The sequence below is a fragment of the Haliotis cracherodii genome, unplaced genomic scaffold (genome assembly GCF_022045235.1).
Source record: "Haliotis cracherodii isolate W230 unplaced genomic scaffold, xgHalCrac1.p SCAF_42, whole genome shotgun sequence".
Lineage (NCBI taxonomy): Eukaryota > Metazoa > Mollusca > Gastropoda > Lepetellida > Haliotidae > Haliotis > Haliotis cracherodii.
The window spans coordinates 192934-212426 of NW_027266300.1; the positions used below are offsets into that span (position 1 = coordinate 192934).

The following is a 19493-nucleotide window of genomic DNA, read 5'->3' on the forward strand; positions in this document are numbered from 1 at the left end:
TCTGCCTGAAAAGCCGCCATAGCTGCTTGTATCTTGATGTCCTGGAGCAGGTAAATAAATGTGAGCCAGCACCTTGAGTTAAAGCTATAGCTGAGGAACATATCCGAAGTCTACAATGGTTAAATGCCAAGCAGATTTACACTGATGGCTCTAAGTGCCCAGTGTCTGGTCGTGTTGGTGCTGATATATTCATCGTTAGTAAAAAGAGAAAACTTTCTATCCGATTGTCTGATCAATTATCAGTATTTTCTGCTGAACTAGGAGCAATCATTGAAGAATTGCGTTGGATTATTTTTTTAAGGCCTGTTTCAGCTGTAATTTTCAGTGACTCTGTCAGTGCATAACATGCAATTCGGGTAGGTTCTTCCTCATCGAGGCAGGACTTGATCAACATTATTCCTTTATAATGACTTAAGTAAAGATCTGTTAGATGTTGAATTTCCATGGATCCCTGCTCATGTTGGATCTCTTGGAAATGAGAAAGCTGCTAAATTGGCAAAAGCTACAATAAATTTGATGAATCCGAACAGGATGAAACAATTTTACCTTCTCCTGCAGAGTTAGGCACCGTCAGTATGACATATGCTAAAACAAAATGGCAGCAGAGATGGGCATCATCATTAAAAGGACGTCATCTCTCTGGCATCGATCCTTTTATCACATAATTACACATATCTAGCAATAATCGGAGAGAGGAGGTTCTCTTAACCAGACTTCGTCTTGGGCATTGTGGTCTTGGTGCTCATCTAAATGTTATTAATAAAGACGTTTCTGCACATTGTACAGTGTAATCAGCTTGATAATGTAGCTCAATTTTTATTGCATTGGCAAAAGTATGTTAATCAGCGTAAGGCAATGGTGGAGTCTCTAACAGTTCTCAATATTGACTTCTCATTGTCTGGTACTTTATGTTCTAGGAATATTGTTCACCATGACGTTCAGAATGTCATTCTCGCTTATATTAAAGCGTGTGGCAGTTTTGATACTTTATAAAATATCTAGGTACTTGGCAAACCTTTATATGGGCAAGGTATAAATGGGCCTAGTTGCCCGAACACCTATAAAACTTTTTAATGATCAATCAATCAATCAACTTCCTTCTCGCGCTATACATAATGTAATGTAGACATCACTGTTGACATGGTGACGTTTGGATGGGTAGTGACGTCCCATTCCAGCACTGCTAACATCATATGCACATTGTTATCTTGTCGGTCAGCTTCTCTCCACTCAAGAGTTGCTATTCCTCAGGAATGCTCAATAAAGACAATATTACATGTGTGTGTGTGTGTGTGTGTGTGTGTGTGTGTGTGTTTTACGGAATCAACGCCAGGAATTATTTCAGGAAAAAGATAGCAATGTACATCCACATCCACCACATGAAGAGTGCGTGAACAATAACATATATTTATTAATCTTTGAACAGGAAGAATTAACATGAAACGACACGAGTTTTCCGGCGCCACTTGTTCCCGGCCTTTACAAACAATTTAGTTTGCGAATTTCCACAGGATTCAAATATGAAACACTATTAAGTAAGCTCCAAAAGTATGTTGACATGATCTAACAAAAAACAAATAAAGAGGTAACAGATTGCTTGGGAATAGGAACTACCAACGAAACTCTACTATCTGTTTAAATCCATCTACGCAAATATTTCATCTCCGGAGAACAGGCTAAATTGCCTCTCTTTGTTCACGTGACATGTTGAACACGGTAACAGAGGTGTACCGGCTAGTCTCGATTTCGCAACCTTTGCCCTTTCGTAAGTCGGCGATGTCTTATTGGTCACACGACGTGGCTCACCTGGGGTAGCCGGCGCTTGCCCTCTTGGTGTATAAGGAACGACCTGCTCGGCAAAACTTGTGACTGTAACGAAGGAAACTTTAGTTATTACACAGGACGACCTCTGCATGAATTAAAGTTATCAACTAACTCCTATCATATCTGATAAATCAAATCGAGAAGTGCTGATGCGGCGAAGCCACATGTTGGCTGTATCAGGGTCTACTGCAGACTCCTACACCGTCCCTTATTTAAAGCTTATGGCTATTGGTAAACTTTTAAACTTGATTTCCGAATTTAATAATTGAAATGTGAAAAAACAGTGATTATTTTATTCCGCCGACCAGAAATAAGTAAAAACAAATAAAAATGTCTGGCCTCAGAAAGAATAACACTTATATACAGAAGTCATATACAGTGTCTTCTTCACTCTAGAACCGTTCCAGAATTCCATATTTATGCACTCTCATTCATTCTTTTGGGCATACCTGCGTAATTCTTCAAAATGGTTTAGCTGCAATCCTCATGATGTCTTTTTAATAATTCAAACGTTACAGGGGAATGTTTGACTTACATAATTCAATATCAGGCACCTGTCTGCATCCCTGCACCCGGCTTATGTGCAGGTACGTGCCCCTGCTGTCAGCACACAAGCCGCCGCCCCTCTGGGTGTAGTAGACTCTTCTTCCCGAGGGACTGGTGGGTGTTGAGGGGACCAGGAGTTCACTCTTATAACCTGAAAAGAAAACATTATCGAAAATAGCAGTAGCATCCAAATTGAATGACATGTATTTGAACACACTGGCTGCGCGACACAGAATTCTGGGAGGGTGGTTTGAGGGATGGCTGCACCTGGGGACCACAAGTATACACACAACTTCAGTATGTTTCAAAAACGGAGGTTCACACTCCTCTCCGCCGGCTGGGCGTTCAGGTAGCCTAGTGGTTAAAGCTTTCGCTTGTCACGCCGGAGACCCGGGTTCGATTCCTTGTGAAGCCCATTTTCTGGTGTCCCCCGCCGTGATATTGCTGGCATATTGCTAAAAGCGACGTATAACCATACTCACTCACTCTCCGCCAGTTCATTGTGGGAGGGAGACAGACAGATACATCAATATAGTAGATAAAATCGTTGTACCAATCAAACTGCATGAATTGACATCTTATAGATAGATATTATTACTTCAAACGTTTTGTTTTTGGATAGGTCACATATTATTCCTTGTAAGGCTTTAAAACTAGCTTTGTGGGAAAAGCGGTGAGTACAAACGCTAGGCGAAGATACTGCTTGACTAGGCTCCGTCTACAATTGCATCAACGTCTATATAAAAAGCAACTCCCACCCCAAATTCAATGACATCTTGACATATCTGGAGTAAAAGTTCATATTGATCTGCTATTTTTTGTGGGTTCACCAACCTATGTCGGGGCTGTTTCCCCAGTGTACGTCTGGAACCCTGGCATCAGCTGGGTCTGGTCTGGGGCAGCTGGGGGTGGATGGCACGTGCTGGCAGTCAAGGGACTCGCACACTGCGTTCATGGTCTACCTGTGCACAGGGAAAGAAAACTCGGATGTACAAATCGGCACTATGACATCTAGTCAACCATTCAAAACCCCAACATGTTTCTACAAATACCACACCCCGAGTGTTTATCAGTTTAAACATTGATAGTGAACACATACCTCCGAATAACGGATACCTGATCAGTTGTTATTAATGGGCAATTTTGATCTCACCTGAACCGAAGTTGTGGCGTCATTGTCACCCGTCGTAACATTTAAGGTTTAGCTCTAGATTAACTGTATTTTCGACATATCCCCTGAGACCCGTATGGACTAAACAAGCTGAAATTTTGTGCAAATGATCTCAGAAATGGTATCTATCAAATTTGCTAGCATAATTTGATCCAATATAGAAATAGCCTATAGGAAAATGCCATTGCCTATCCAGCCATTTTGCCTATGAAACTTGAAACGTAGTAGGTATGTGGTATGCATATTATGTCATACGGCATATTTTGATATGTTACTCTACAATGGCCTTTTAATATGAAATATTCATGCTCTTCTGTTTGTTCGAAACCTTTGTTATATTCATGTTTGCATATTCTTGTTTTCCTGTTTATTACCACGTTCAAGCTTAGATTTGCAAATGTTTCAGAAAAATTTAAGTGACCTACAAAGTCACCACAAGCTGATTTATTTTATTATTGCTGTGATCTAAAAGGTAATATTGAGCATCGGTAGCTTCAGGGGTGTCGCCCCCCCCCCCCCCCCCCCCCCCCCCCCCCCCCCCCCCCCCCCGGGTAGATCTACCAAGATTGGATGAAAAACTTTCACGGTTTTCAAGTTCTGCTCCGGAAACAAAATTGGCCTTGGGGCGGTCAGATGGACAAACGTACAGACATACCAGATGATGACAGACAAAATAAATTATTACCGAATTATTTATTTCTATAATAATGGATCCTGCAAAAGAAATACTATAATATCTACTTTTCGTATTTTTTAAATACTAAATTCACAAAAGAGCCTGCCAAAGAAACAAAGAAAAGAAAATTTCACTTTACTAAATGTGTCGTCGAATTCACTCAGGTTTGTGTTTAAGAGTTGGGAGCGGCTATACAAGGATTGCTGACATTGATTAGACTTCTGATATCAACCCCCCACCCCCCCCCACCCCCCTCCCCACCCCCCGATCCATGTTCATTTCAATGAAACGCGTAAATATTGATAAGAAACCATATTTTTGTAAAACATACCCAAATCACCATGTCACTACTGATTATTGTATTATGTTTACTGTTTGCTTGCCAACCCAATTTCAAATTTATTTTGGTAATAAATAACACGATCTGTTCACAGATGGACATGCCGCTTCCAGGGGCACGCCCATATTCCGATAAGACTGCATGTTAATAATATTAGGTATTAAGTCAATAAAGACCACAACAAAACTCACTTGTAAAATGTCGTGACTTATAGGTCAAGCACATGTTTGAGTTTTCATTGCGGCAATAACAAAAAGTCGTCTGCTTCAAGGCCAATAAGATTGCACGTTACTCCTTGTATCATCGATTGACCAATCATATCGCTCCTACCGAAAAGTTCGTAAGCATTTCCGTTCAAAACAAACATGGAGTCGTGTATTACAAATTTACTCTGTTTCTTCATGTAGCTGCCCCTGAGAAATGATAGCATCCTTTCTTTTCTAAGACTAGTAACAACAACCAGTGAATGTGTCACAGCAATTAGTGTAAGTATATTTAGGCGATAACGAAGTTATTGCTCAAGAGTACTAATTTTGCCAGTAGACAGATAGGCCTAATCAATCTCCCGAGAAATCAGCTGCTGATGGATCGCAGGCGCCCGTATCGTTTCCCTCGATTATCTCGTGTCATATCTCAAGTCAGTTCATAATGGAAAGGAAACATAATAATACACAAATGGAGTGATTGAATAAATGTTGTTTATATCTCAGCAATAGTCAACCCATATCATGGTGTCCTGTAAACTTAGTGTAGGCTAATGACTTTTCACTGGTCAGGCAAACCAGTGGTGGAGCACCTTTAGAACACAGTACCACAACTTCTCGTGAGGACGATCTCTGCCTTGGTCACATGTCTCAGAGAAAAGCAACCAGTTTGTGTAAGAATCAGTCGGACGCGACCTCGTGACCTTCAGATTGTTAGCCAGACTGCTATCCGACTGAGCTACGTCCACACTGTAAAACTTAGTGCAAATTTACCTAGTCATGCCTATAACGTTATGGAACTGAACGAAAAGAGTCGAATAGGTGACGGACACTTACGGGTAGGCATGGTGTCTCATGACTTAAGTCCACGGACACTTACGAAAGATCCCGATTGCCATTTGGCACACTCGTCCCATTCTGTAATCTACAAGATACCGACTGGTGAGGAATGAGCTGATATGGCGCGAACTAAAAACGACTCCAGGCGTCAGATGTCAAACTCGAGAGTATGCATGAATGATATGGTATTTAATAATTTGTCAGGTGATTTTTGTGACAGAGAAGTGTGGTAGAGAACACTGTAAGGATGATGTGGATAATAGTAAGGAACGAGGGAGGAATAAGCATGGCTAGTGATGACACAATGCAGCATTAGAAATTGGCATTAGTCATGTAGTCCTTGCCAAACTGCCCGACAGTTAAGGTATGATAAGGACTAGTAGAAATTTGCCATTTTTAAGGGTTATGCTATATGTTATCATTATAAGGACTAGTGGACTAAATTTGTGTGAAGAATATTAGGAGCCGCTATATAATCTATAATAGCCACTAAACGGGTACCTAACCCTAATGATCGTAAAAGGGTGGTTGATCGTAAAGGGGATCCAAGGGCTAAGGATAGAGTTCGGGGTAACCTACCCTAACACTAATGACATTTGGATGTGTTCAGTGCCAATATACTATCCCTAATAACCTACATTCTTGTGCATAATAATGAAAATTAATGAACCGAAAAAATAATATATGTATATTAGTTCCAATTTATAACAATTTTATCCACTTGAATTACGAGAAAAACGAAATAAAAAATATAAAAAAAATATAAGTGTTTTCATAAACTATTGCTTTTTCTAAAATGCGCTTCCACAGGCTATATTTAGTAAACAAATATTCAAAACTCTCAACACCATAGGCACACTAGATGACCCCTGACGTAACAGGGCATTGTTTCGCCGGTGTGAAGGTATAGGGTATTTTCACGTGTTTGAAAAGTTTGTGGTAGTGTATTCTAAAGGTATAAAGGTACCAGTGGTGGTTGATAACGTGAGCAACAAAATAAAAATGCTTGTGCCGGCTGGAAAAGGTTTTTAAATACACAAACTCCATGGGACTGCTGAAATTTCTTCGTTATACAAAATGTTCCATTTTGGATTTCCCCAACTATTCATTTTGCCTGCAACCTCGGGGTATCGCGGTACTTATTATGTATGCTAAACAGAACAAAATGCACTCACTAACCTTGATGATTATTCGTGTTCTCTATATCAGATGTCATTTATTTTATCTAACAATGCAAATTTTACTGATAAAAGTTCATTATTTACATTAGTAGCGCCGAGTAAAAGCTGGGCCTTGCTCTCAGTTTGCCAAGAGAGAGAACTCCATAGTATCGTGGTTCAGGGAAAAGTTGTCCGAATTGGACAAAAACAGGACTTAATTCTACTGACCACTAAGTATGATGATGCCAGTTTTCAGTGATTTGTCCCGACAAGTGCAAAGACAGCACAAGTAAACAATGGTCTAGTAAACAGAAGCTTAGGAAAGTTAGATTGAATATCTATCTGCCATTTTTATTGAAAGAATTGAATGTGTAGAGGTTCAAATTGAACATGTACAAGAGATTGTGCATGTATCTAGTCCTCAAGTTCACATCAACTAAGTAGTTCATTTGTTTTTTTTTCATAATTAGTTGCCAAATTACTGGTACTTTGACAATCCAAGAAAGAAATATTAGCAGCTGCAGTGACAGAATTCAGGAGAAAGCATGTGAGTAGACTCATGATATATATCATGGAAACTGTTTTTTTGGCCTATGGGTATACAAGATTCTTATGTTTGAGAGAATATGTTGATAATACACTTCAAATTTCAAAACAGCAGAAAACTTCAAAATTCAAACCCCAGAAATTAACTAGTCAAAGTATGGCATTTATAACACATGTATCCATACTCTGGCAACTCAAGTTCATTTCATGGCGTCAATGGTGGTAATCTGAGTTGTGCTAGCAACCGATCACTTCAAACTCAATTCGCCGAAATTAATGTCAACAATATTAAATCAAATTTGCATAAAATCAATAAAATATATTTCAAACACAAGTTCAGATATACAATGAACATGTTTTTGTAACCAGATAGTATAATAATGGGATTGAATTGCATACTTCAGTTCGGATTTGTTTTTCGGACTAGTATTTTCGGTGTTATCTGCTCGCGGTGATCAACTCATCATGTTTTTTTAGATGGGCAAAAATAACATGTCAGTGTAAAATTTGAGCTTATTAAAAATGTAAGTTTTTGAAACCTTGTGCTACCGCACGCTATGACCAAGTTAGCGCTATATTAAAGGGTACATCGTGTTAGCACTATATTAAAGGGTACATCGTGTTGTGAACAATAGTTAAGGCATGATGCTGAAAACACTGATCGAAAAGAGGAAAAAAACACCTTGTCTCGTTCCTTCACTGATTTTCAGTTTTGATGCATTAATTATGACGATACGCAGCCTAGATCTAACCCTGTTATTCCATGTAAAGTTTCAGCCATCCATGATGAATAACGTCTTTCCTACTGTGAAAACCTATTCAACAAAATGGAAGCGGTCTTACAAGCTATATCATGAGAAAGACGGGCTGTTTGACAGAGTGCAAGGCAAGTTGATGTCTGCGTGTCTTGAGCAGCAGTCTGTAATATTCATTATCAACATGTGATTATTGATATAATGTAACAAATTCAGGCGTGATACCATGTACACATTAACAAGCTAATTCCATCATATTGTTGAAGTTATTCTTTTTACATTGAGAACTGCAATCGTGGGATGAAAAAATAATTCAGAGTAATTCCTATAAGTACCATACCTCTATTACATCATTGCCATTGTCCTGTATTTTGTCATCACACCATAAAAATCTTTTAGATTTTCCACAGAAATCTTCTTCATTGTCAGCTGACCTCCATTAGTTGTGTGGGTAATAGTTTTCTTCCACCACTGTGGCAGGCAGGGAAACCTCACTTTGTTCTGGTGTGTGTGGAGTCAGCATCTCTAAATAAATTCTGAGTATATCTGGCACACTTGGTAGTTTTTCACACCAATAGTTAATCACTGGTAATTTCAATTAACCTCATAAGATTCTAAAGATTCTTGAATTTGGGTGATTATGTTAAAGGGGCACTGATCTAAAGCAATTCCCCAGGACTGGTTGTTGCCTTTGTTATTGTTTTTCCCGTGAGTACACGGATGATATAGCAGAAACCTAGACTATTTCGCGACCTGTGCTGTGACATTCGTAAGCGCATTTTTCATTTTTATTTATAGTATAAGAGCGTATGGTCACATTGATCAACAAAATGAAATATAGTTTTGGAAATAATAAGGAAATGTAGGTATCTTTGTGGGTAGCATCTGTAATGGTGACGAAGTTTTGATAAGTCACTTGCTTGGTAATTGTGCGATTTTCATTTCACTATTTTGACTTGCATCACAAAGTAAATATTTCTCCTGAGTATTGCTTATTTTATCGTGTTTATATTTTTACAGTCAAAATGTTCAAAATTTTCACTTATTAAATTTATTAAATGCCTGAATAATCAGTTATTTTACAAATTGACTGAAAAATATATCCATCTGTATTATTATGACAACGAATTCCAAATTTTTTTATGTTTAATATCATCAATGAAAAGTAAATTTCTATATTGTTTGGCTTCTAATCCTACATAATAATCTATTTTAGAAAATATATATTTATAGCTAAGGATTTGCTGTCATCAGCCCTAGTATAATGAGATGTCAGGACCTACCAGTGCCTACTCCGGCAATAATGTAATAGAGGAAGGGTATTTGCAGGAATTATCGATTAATAGTAACAGGAGTAATCCCAGCCACCTTCCCAATGATCTACATCTAGTTGGATGTGGGATATCGGGAAAGGAGTGAGATTTTCCACCTGTACATTGGTGGAGGAAAACTATTATTCACATCTAATTAAGATCAGCTGACAGGATTATGGCAATGATGTATAAGAAGTAGCTTTTATCAGAATTATAACAATGATAACTAATGTTTGATATCTCATATTTCAAGTACTTGACTCAACAATTATAGAGACAATAATTTTGACAAGAAAGTAAGATTGTTATCCTGTTTGTTGATGTCAGATTCATTATTTGGAGCGCAAGACATTCAGTAGATTACTCGTTTGTCACAGGATGTTCAGTAATGATTCTAGCATGTCACTTTTCAGCACAAACAAGGAAAGATGGCGGACACAGAGATAACACCAACAGGTAGAGGAACCATTCAGCAACAACTGCCAACCGAGTGCGCTTTGAGCCAAAACCAAAAATACCATAACCTATTACACAGCATAGTGCTGAATGCATTCAGGTGATAGAGGTTACTGTATACAAACCTGTGAACCCAATCGATGTGAACCAGTCGTGTTTGTTTGTTTGTTTGTTGTTTAACGCAGCACTCAGCAATATTCCAGCTATATGATGGCGGTCTGTAAATAATTGATTCTGGACAAGACAATCCACTGATTGACATCATGAGCATCGATCCACGCAATTGGGATACGATGACATGCATCAACCAAGTCAGCAAGCCTGACCACCCGATCCCGTTAGTCGTCTCTTACGACAAACACTGTCGCCTTTTACAGCAAGCACTGATCTTCACGAGTCTCACAGGAGTGAAACAATAGGAGCATTTGCAAAGACTTTGACCTTATGGTTGATTGTTGTATGTATTTGGCCTCTTGGAGACTGAACAAAATTCATTCAAGGTCAGAGTTTGCCTGTTTTTGAAAGAATGGTAATCATGTTTTTTTAATTTTTTTTATTTATATAGCTTGATTGGAAAACAAGCCTGTGGCTTACTTAATTTGCTAATTTGCCTAAGACATGAATGGCTTCCAGTGGAACATTTGAGCTCAAACAGTTGGATCTGGAGCAGGTTTGTCGCTTTGGTCAGTAATAATATAAGGTGATGACACAAACACTTAAATCCTGGTTCAGCTAAGGGCCACAACTCTGCAGAGTGAATTGCTGTACCCAGCTGACTGGGTAAATACATGTATAACTAATAAGCTTTCTTTAGTAGCAAAAGCAGTAATTGACTCTTGAGGGTACACAAGATTGTCGGTAGAACATCAGGGGTGAAGCTGTGAAGTGCTCGCTGTTTACTTACGGCACAGAGGTCCTTATGTAATACTCAGTCATTGCATGAAAGTCGTTTGAATGCTGCTTAATTCAGTAACATGGCTTAAATTATCTTATGACAGGTTTTCTACCAATGTCTAAAATCTGACTTTATTATAGTGGTGGTATGAAGTAGAATAATTGACTCTTCAGTATCAAGTGTGTAGATGTTGCTTTGTAGACACTAGACATTGCTTTGTAGACAATGTAGACATCACTTTCCGAGACTGTAGATGTTGCTTTGTAGACACTGTAGACATTGCTTTGTAGACACTGTAGACATTGCTTTGTAGACACTGTAGACATCACTTTGTAGACACTGTAGACATTGCTTTGTAGACATTTCTATGTAGACACTGTAGATGTTGCTATGTAGACACTGTAGACATTGCTTTGTAGACACTGTAGACATTGCTTTGTAGACACTACTTTGTAGACACTGTCGACATTGCTTTGTAGACAGTAGAAGTTGCTTTGTAGACACTGTAGACATTGCTTTGTAGACACTGTAGATGTTGCTTTGTAGACACTGTAGATGTTCTCAAGAATATGAACTTAAACAATGTTTCTGTTTCAGTGATGCTGCAGAGAAGATTGATGACAAGCAAATCCAGCAACGCCCTGCCTCAAAGAACTCTGCCACTCGGGTACAATGACAACTGTTCTGTTTCTCTGGGGAATCTGCTTTGTTTTCTCTTGATGTACTACGTTCCTTCCATCTAAAACATAACTTTCTTCATTGCCTATTGTCAGATTACATATATGACAATAGCATTGGGCAAGTTTTATACATCTGCAATTTGAGAGTCAGCAAGGATGTTGGTCTCATTTACACAATTGTAAGTAATCGTATTGAAGCAAGACACTTATATCTTCAACCATGCAATAATGGCTTAAAGTTTTGGACCATTTTTCATTCCAGCAACCTGTTCAGAAGTCACTCAAGAGAATCGCGAAGTCGCAGACCCTTACTCTGTCATCTTCCAGAGCCAGCCCTAGACGTCCCAGCATAAGGTCAAGACCACCCACCACCACTGCCGTCTCGAGACCACCCACCACCCCTGCCGTCTGGAGACCACCCACCTCCATAGCTGTCTCGAGACCACCCACCTCCATAGCTGTCTCGAGACCACGGAAAGTTCTGTGCACAGAAATGCTGCTCCGATACCGTCCGGAACATGCTGAGAAAGGTGAAGCCATAGGATTCCAATAGCTCATTGTTCAAAGTATTCAATCAGCTCATAGTATGAAGTATTCCATCAGCTCATAGTATGAAGTATTTCATCAGCTCATTGTACAAAGTATTCCATCAGCTCATTGTACAAAGTATTCCATCAGCTCATAGTATGAAGTATTCCAGTACCTTATAGTATGAAGTATTCCAGTACCTCATAGTATGAAGTATTCCAGTAGCTCATTGTACAAAGTATTCCATCAGCTTATAGTATGAAGTATTCCAGTACCTTATAGTATGAAGTATTCCAGTACCTCATAGTATGAAGTATTCCAGTACCTCATAGTTTGAAGTATTCCATCAGCTCATAGAATAAAGTATTCCAGTAGTTCATTGTACAAAATCTTCCATCAGCTCATAGTATGAAGTATTCCAGTACCTCATAGTATGAAGTATTCCATCAGCTCATAGTATGAAGTATTCCAGTAGCTCATTGTACAAAGTATTCCATCAGCTCATAGTATGAAGTATTCAAGTATCTCATAGTATGAAGTATTCAATCAGCTCATAGTATGAAGTATTCCAGTAGTTCATTGTACAAAATCTTCCATCAGCTCATAGTATGATGTATTCCATCAGTTCATAGTATGAAGTATTCCATCAGCTCATAGTATGAAGTATTCCAGCAGCTCATTGTATAAAGTATTCCATCAACTCATAGTATGAAGTATTCCATCAGCTCATAGTATGAAGTATTTCAGTAGCTCATTGTACAAAGTATTCCATCAGCTGATAGTATGAAGTATTCCATCAGCTCATAGTATGAAGTATTCCAGTAGCTCATTGTACAAAGTATTCCATCAGCTGATGGTATGAAGTATTCAATCAGCTCATAGTATGAAGTATTCCAGTACCTCATAGTATGAAGTATTCCAGTACCTCATAGTATGAAGTATTCCATCAGCTCATAGTATGAAGTATTCCAGTACCTCATAGTATGAATTATTCCATCACCTCATAGTATGAAGTATTCCATCAGCTCATAGTATGAAGTATTCCATCAGCTCATAGTATGAAGTATTCCAGTACCTCATAGTATGAAGTATTCCATCAGCTCATAGTATGAAGTATTCCAACAGCTCATAGTATGAAGCATTCCATTACCTCATAGTATGAAGTATTCCATCAGCTCATAGTATGAAGTATTCCAACAGCTCATAGTATGAAGCATTCCATTACCTCATAGTATGAAGTATTCCAGTACCTCATATTATGAAGTATTCCATCAGCTCATAGTATGAAGTATTCCATCAGCTCATTGTATGAAGTATTCCATCAGCTCATAGTATGAAGTATTCCAGTACCTCATAGTATGAAGTATTCCATCAGCTCATAGTATGAAGTATTCCAACAGCTCATAGTATGAAGTATTCCAACAGCTCATAGTATGAAGCATTCCATTACCTCATAGTATGAAGTATTCCAGCAGCTCAAGAAAGTATAAAACCTGCTTGCATCTATTTTTCACATTATGCTGCATTACTCCCTAATGTATTCACTGCTTACCTTACGACAGCACAACAGCGATGGTCCTGGGTGAAGAAATAAAGTTGTTGTTCTGAAGTCCCTTTTACTGACCACCGCCGTTGTCCTGTGACCTTGATGACACCTAAGGTCACCTTCACATCACTGCTTGTCGCACTACAGCAAGGACGTGTCCCAGCGGAGCTCTCCTTTAGGATTTATTTAGACCTTCAGTTTTCATCTACAATTCTAAATTTGATTTGCGATTGGTGATGTATTCTTTTCATATTACTTTCACCATGCTGTGTAGTTTTATGTGAATTAATTAGGCATTAAAAGACACTGTCTTTTTCCCTGCCACACATTTGTTGTTCGTTGCCATTTTGAGTTGTGTTACAATTGTTTGCCTGCCAAGGTAGTCAATTTGTTTACAATTCTCAGCTACGTATATATATATATAACATATATATACATTATTGTATACACTTTCAACTCATTAAAAATATGTTTGCTGATAAATTAATACCAATTCTACGTCTTTCTTCCAGTCCCACTTCATCAACAATTCTTTAATTGTGTAACTTTGCGTAATGTTTGCGCAGTGTACTAATTATCGTGGAAAAAATCTTACAAAGATTATCATCCACGTTGGTTGGCTTGCACGCAGATGTGCTCGCCAGACTCTTAATGTAAATAGCCTTGGTTTACATTGCGTTGCGTATGTAAAAATATTGTATACACTTTCAACTCGTATTTTTGCCGATAGATTATTGTTCAATTCTACGGCATTCTTCCAGAACCATTTCATCAACAATGGTTTAATTGCGTGACTTATGTTTGCGCGTTGTACATATTGTCGTGGAAAAAATCGCCCAAAGATCTTTATCCACATTCCTCGGCATGCACGTAGATGTGCTCGCCAAATTCTAAATGTAATTTTTGTGTAAATCTCTCTCCAACGAGTTTTACAATATAAGAGCAGGTTACTCACAATCATATTTTGCAGCAATCCCGTCGAGAGACAAGATGAACGTCACAACTGCTGCATAGCGAAGAACATGGTTCCGTCATTACCACCCCCAACTGTTATCATCAGCGGGTAATATGACGCCAGTACCTGTGACTGCAGAAGTGCACCCTCTACCGAAATCAACAATGCCGGAGGATTTTGTGAGTATCGTAACTGCTCCTAATTTTCAGCCCCCTGAGACATCCACATTTGCTAAATCTGCAACGCATTATGCCGGCGCCAGCACCAGCGTCTCAAGACGCTTTGATGGGGGTAGCGCAGCCGCAGGCCAATGCAGCTTCTTTCTACCAATCAAGGCCTTTACCATGACATCAACCAAAGCGCTTACAATGTACTTGGTTACGCAACTGGCACATGATCAGCTTAGTGATGTTCCAACAACTTTGGTACAAGTTTTAGCGCCTACACCTGCGCCTAACGTATACCAAATGCCTAATGTGCTCTTTGGTACAGCGTACATCACTGGGCAGCGTTTGTATGCCAGCGGCTACGGGCTGGTCATCAAAGCCTTCTGATAGAGGAGGCACTTAGTGCAAGTACCCGATTGGGTAGCAGACCATCTTGTGTCAGTGGCGCCCTACCCTGGTAACGGGGTAACTAAGAGGGACACCAGAAGGTCATAGGAGGAAGACTTCTCCAAACTTACATTTGCTCCGTCATTTAAGCCACCAATATCATCAATGCTTGGGCTGGATCAGGATCTATCATCAGAGGTTAACCCTATCCGATTAGATCACTTCCAACCTATGGTGTTTTTCCTACAGCGTCAGATTGACCACAGGAAAATTCATCTTGAGGCCGCCTTGGTGGAGATTACCATCACACGCAGACTTTAGAGTTATACCAACTATGACTCTGATTTTAAGGGCAGTTTGCTATGTCAATCTTGGCCATCTACTCCCTTGTTCAATTAACAGATCGCATACATGCACGCCTAGTTCCCAAAATGCTTGGAATGACACTGAGCTCAAGACTCTAGAGCACGTCTCTTTCAGTCTATCCCAGCGGGCTGGCAGGTCAGGCAGTTAGAAGCCTAGACGCGCGTCTCACAAGGAAGACCAGTATTCCCTTCGTGGGAAAGGGTGTGGCAGAAGCAAGTCTCAAGGATGATTACGTACTCATTGTACTACATCACGGTTTCCGTCTACATATAGAGGTAACCCTACCGTTGACCACAGTTCCACTTGGAGACATACTGTTGGTGAAAAGAGCTGTAGAGTTGGATCACAACCCAGTCTTAACACCGGGGTTTCACATCTCACATCTGCCTGGTCCCCATGACAAGATGAGAATGATCCACAATCTCTCCATGTTCAACGAACGTTATCTGAAGTGTTCACATTATTGCCGCCTCACCACGTTGAGACCTCTCATAATCAACATCAATACGTTTGATCCTTGATCAGTCTCAACTATCCATCAACTGTAGACTCCTCAGGTCCAGTTAAATGGGGTTCACTACCTATGGGTAGTGTTCCCATTTGGCATTTCAGTGACCCTATGGCTATTTACAGGAGTAATGAAGCCAATTACTGCGTATCTGCACCTGACAAAAACTTGGTTCGAGTCGTAGATAGAAGACAATCTACTGTGTCATCAACACACGCCAACATTAGTACTGTACCAGGAATTCACCTGGCAGACGGCTACTATATCAACTGGGATGGATAATCAACAAGGCGAAGTCAGAGTTATCTCCTTCCTATTGGCTTCAGTTCATAGGAGGCCTGTTCCAGACAGACTAGGTTCTCCTATCTGTACCGAGGGACAGATGGTGCAAGCTTCTACGCCTCTTGTCATCTGCTCTGCATCAACCATGCATGCTTCGCCAAGGGTTGCTAGGGTTACTCCCCTCGGCACAGGACTTAACTAGCATGGGCCGCTCACAACTGCGCCCAATTCAACGTTTTCTGAACCCTTACATCAGGCGTCAGGATCCAGTCAAGGCCATCGTTCTACATGCTCAACTAAGGCCTTACCTCTATTGGTGGACAGTAGAGTTGAAGGTCTTAGGAGAAGTCTCTTTATTCGGGTTATCCCCAAATATAAACCTGTTCGTGGATGCCTCCCTTCAGGGGTTAGGTGCTCACTTCGAGACCAGACAACCACAGGGCTATGGTCTGGCGCTCAGCAACAGTGGCACATAAAGAACTTGGAGTTTGAAGCTTTAATTCTGGCCATATCTCATTGTCAGAATCAACTACAGTCAGCCCAACTCACAATAATTCTTGTGAATACCTCACCTCTATCACATCAGTGCCATAAATTCCTGTTTATGCTGAGAACCACACTATAAATTTTTATAAATTTTCAACAGACGTCCACTACACTGCCAACATATCCATAGTTGTGAGGGAAACCCTATCCCTTGCCAGAGGCGCCACTGCGCATGCGCAAGGCGGGAATCTAGTCACTCTTTCCTGTGTGTCCAGATGACAACAAGGAAAATATTTTGTTGCACATCCGTACACGTGATTGAGTTCCACACTTACAAAGCACATCTACTCAAGCTTCATAGGACTACAAGCAGTGAGCAGTTCTACAAGCAGAGAACGGAGGTTTAAGAAGATCGGAAGTTCTAGTAAGTAATTAGTTAGAAACGTTTTGTGGGATGAGATCTTCATCTCAAGGACAGACACCGGTCTGTTAAGGCTGTGGGCAACACCAGATACCTGGTGACCCTCACCCTAGATGTCTATCATGCAAGTAACTGCACACAAAAGCAAGGTGCAGCTATTGCGAGCCTCTGTCAAAGGAGAAAATTGACAAGCTCTACAAGACATGTATCAACAATCCTGATTACAAAGATTACTAGAGCATCAAGTAAAAACAAGTGATTAAGCCATTGGTGGCCACATTAATCATGTGGGTTACAAGCGAGTGTCGCGCGAGGGCGCCGTCTCACCTTATGAGGAGAAGAGAACGCGTCGCTCATCCCACTCTCCCAAAAGTTGAGGAGCAGATGCATTTTACCGGTCAAAAAGAAAGTGCCTCTAAATTGCATCCGGCAACGTATGGTATGGAACGGTCGATCATCGAGTTTGGCCAGAAACTAACGATCTTCACCCTCTGCCGCGTTCCTCCTTTTAACTAAATTGAGTTCGGAATTCAATGTCTTGTAATGATGTATAAAGGGTAAGAGCGCGAGTGTCGCGCGAGGGCGCCGTCTCACCTTATGAGGAGAAGAGACCCCGTCGCTCATCCCACTCTCCCAATAATGTTGAGGAGCAGTTACATTTTACCGGTCAAACAGAAAGCCTCTAACTTGCATCCGGCAACGTCCTCGTACGGTCGATCATCGAGTTTGGCCAGAAACTAACGATCTTCACCCTCTGCCGCGTTCCTTCTTTAACATAAATGAGTTCACGGAAAGAATAACAAATTCAATGTTTGTTATGATTGACACACGGGGATTGATAAGCACGAGATTAAGTGAGATCTAAGGCTGAATATTGCAGTACTTCCTCATACAGCAGACAATGCAAGCCTATGCTGTATCTGATTATTATGAGGACACAGGACATAAAAGAGATAGATTACCTCCCTACCACGCACACCATAGGGCAGATCATGAATCACGGACATTGCATCGCAGTATGCTCAGAAATACACACCATTCACCCTCTAGCCATAAGATAGACGAACTGACAAACGATAGAATTCCTAAGCATGCGCCATCTCATACTGCCACACAGTCCAGTTACACGGGCGGAGAAAGCGAGGGAGATGTTACGTCACTATCACACAGTTATAGAACACATGATTCCCGCACGGCCAGCCGTAGATCAGACGACCGGGATTACGCTACCCTCAGTCATATCACCCAGTCTCAGCACAGCCCGAATAGGGGGTGCGGATATATTGATAAGATTTCAGAAGTACCTCATGAACTCAGGGTAAGTTGTACTTTGTTACTGGACTGCGCTATTGAGTTAGTAAAACAGGGCAAATGTCAACACTGAAATCAGAGATCGAAGGATTAAGTGATATACGGTAATCTACATGATAGGAACGTCAATGTACTACCACCGGAAGTGACGTCATAGGAGTCATCACACCGGAGAAACGTTAAGATACGTTAAATATCACTATCCAAAAGGGCATAACGGTAAACCACGTCATAAGTGATACGGGAGAATAGTGACACCGGAAGTGACGTCACAGATGACATCATCACCGGAAGTGACGTCACAGATGACGTCATCACAGGAAACGATGTCACTAAAAAGTCTAAGTATCACAAGGGAATAAACATATACCCTTCACATGACGCCTTGAAAATTCTATACGTCTAAGTCTTGTGAGTAGACTATTAGACACATCCGTTTAAGAACCCTTTTGGCATATAATCCTTGGTTTTACCACTTCACTAGCCAAATATATATGGGATGCTAGATACCAGAACCCACCGGTCCCTCTGGTGTATACTGGCACTGATGTGATAGAGGTGAGGTATTCACAAGAATTATCAAACAAGAGTTATCATTGTGAATAATTCTAAGAATACCACCTCTATCACATCAGGAATTAATCCTCCCACCTCCCCAAATATCTGCATCTAGTTGATGAGAGTATGGGTTGAAAGAAGTGACTAGATTCCCGCCTTGCGCATGCGCAGTGGCGCCTCTGGCAAGGGAAAGGGTTTCCCTCACAACTATGGATATGTTGGCAGTGTAGTGGACGTCTGTTGAAAATTTATAAAAATTTATAGTGTGGTTCTCAGCATAAACAGGAATTTATGGCACTGATGTGATAGAGGTGGTATTCTTAGAATTATTCACAATGATAACTATTGTTTGATATCCACAGACAACAGGACTGGTGTGTTGGATCAGGGATCAATGCACTCCCACTCTCTACTTCAACAGACATTCAGATTTTTTCATCTAGTGGATCGGCTGCAACTACAGTTCACAGTTCAGCACATCCCTGGATGTCGAAACATTCTGGCCGATGCTTTATTGTGTCCAGACAGGGTGGCCCCAACCGTGTGGAAACTTCACATAGAAGCATTTCAGTT

The 19493-nt window shown here is 40.4% G+C and overlaps 2 protein-coding genes across 2 annotated transcripts in view; one reads left to right on the plus strand and one right to left on the minus strand.

Annotated features, from left to right (window-relative positions):
• Positions 1-1645: 1645 nt before the first annotated feature.
• LOC139441651 (uncharacterized) lies at positions 1646-4795 on the minus strand. The gene is made up of 4 exons (XM_071222456.1): positions 4749-4795; positions 3205-3332; positions 2360-2521; positions 1646-1869 (listed from the first exon to the last, which is right to left on the minus strand). The coding sequence occupies exons 2-4, from the start codon at positions 3323-3325 to the stop codon at positions 1646-1648; spliced, it is 507 nt and encodes a 168-aa protein (XP_071078557.1). The 5' UTR covers positions 3326-3332; positions 4749-4795.
• Positions 4796-8089: 3294 nt separating this feature from the next.
• Positions 8090-19493, plus strand: part of LOC139441616 (uncharacterized) — a 49996-nt gene continuing 38592 nt past the window's right edge. The window contains exons 1-4 of the mRNA XM_071222427.1: positions 8090-8192; positions 9788-9830; positions 11323-11392; positions 11668-11935. Coding sequence (XP_071078528.1) covers positions 8090-8192; positions 9788-9830; positions 11323-11392; positions 11668-11935 — 484 coding nt within the window. The remainder of the gene's footprint in view (positions 8193-9787; positions 9831-11322; positions 11393-11667; positions 11936-19493) is intronic.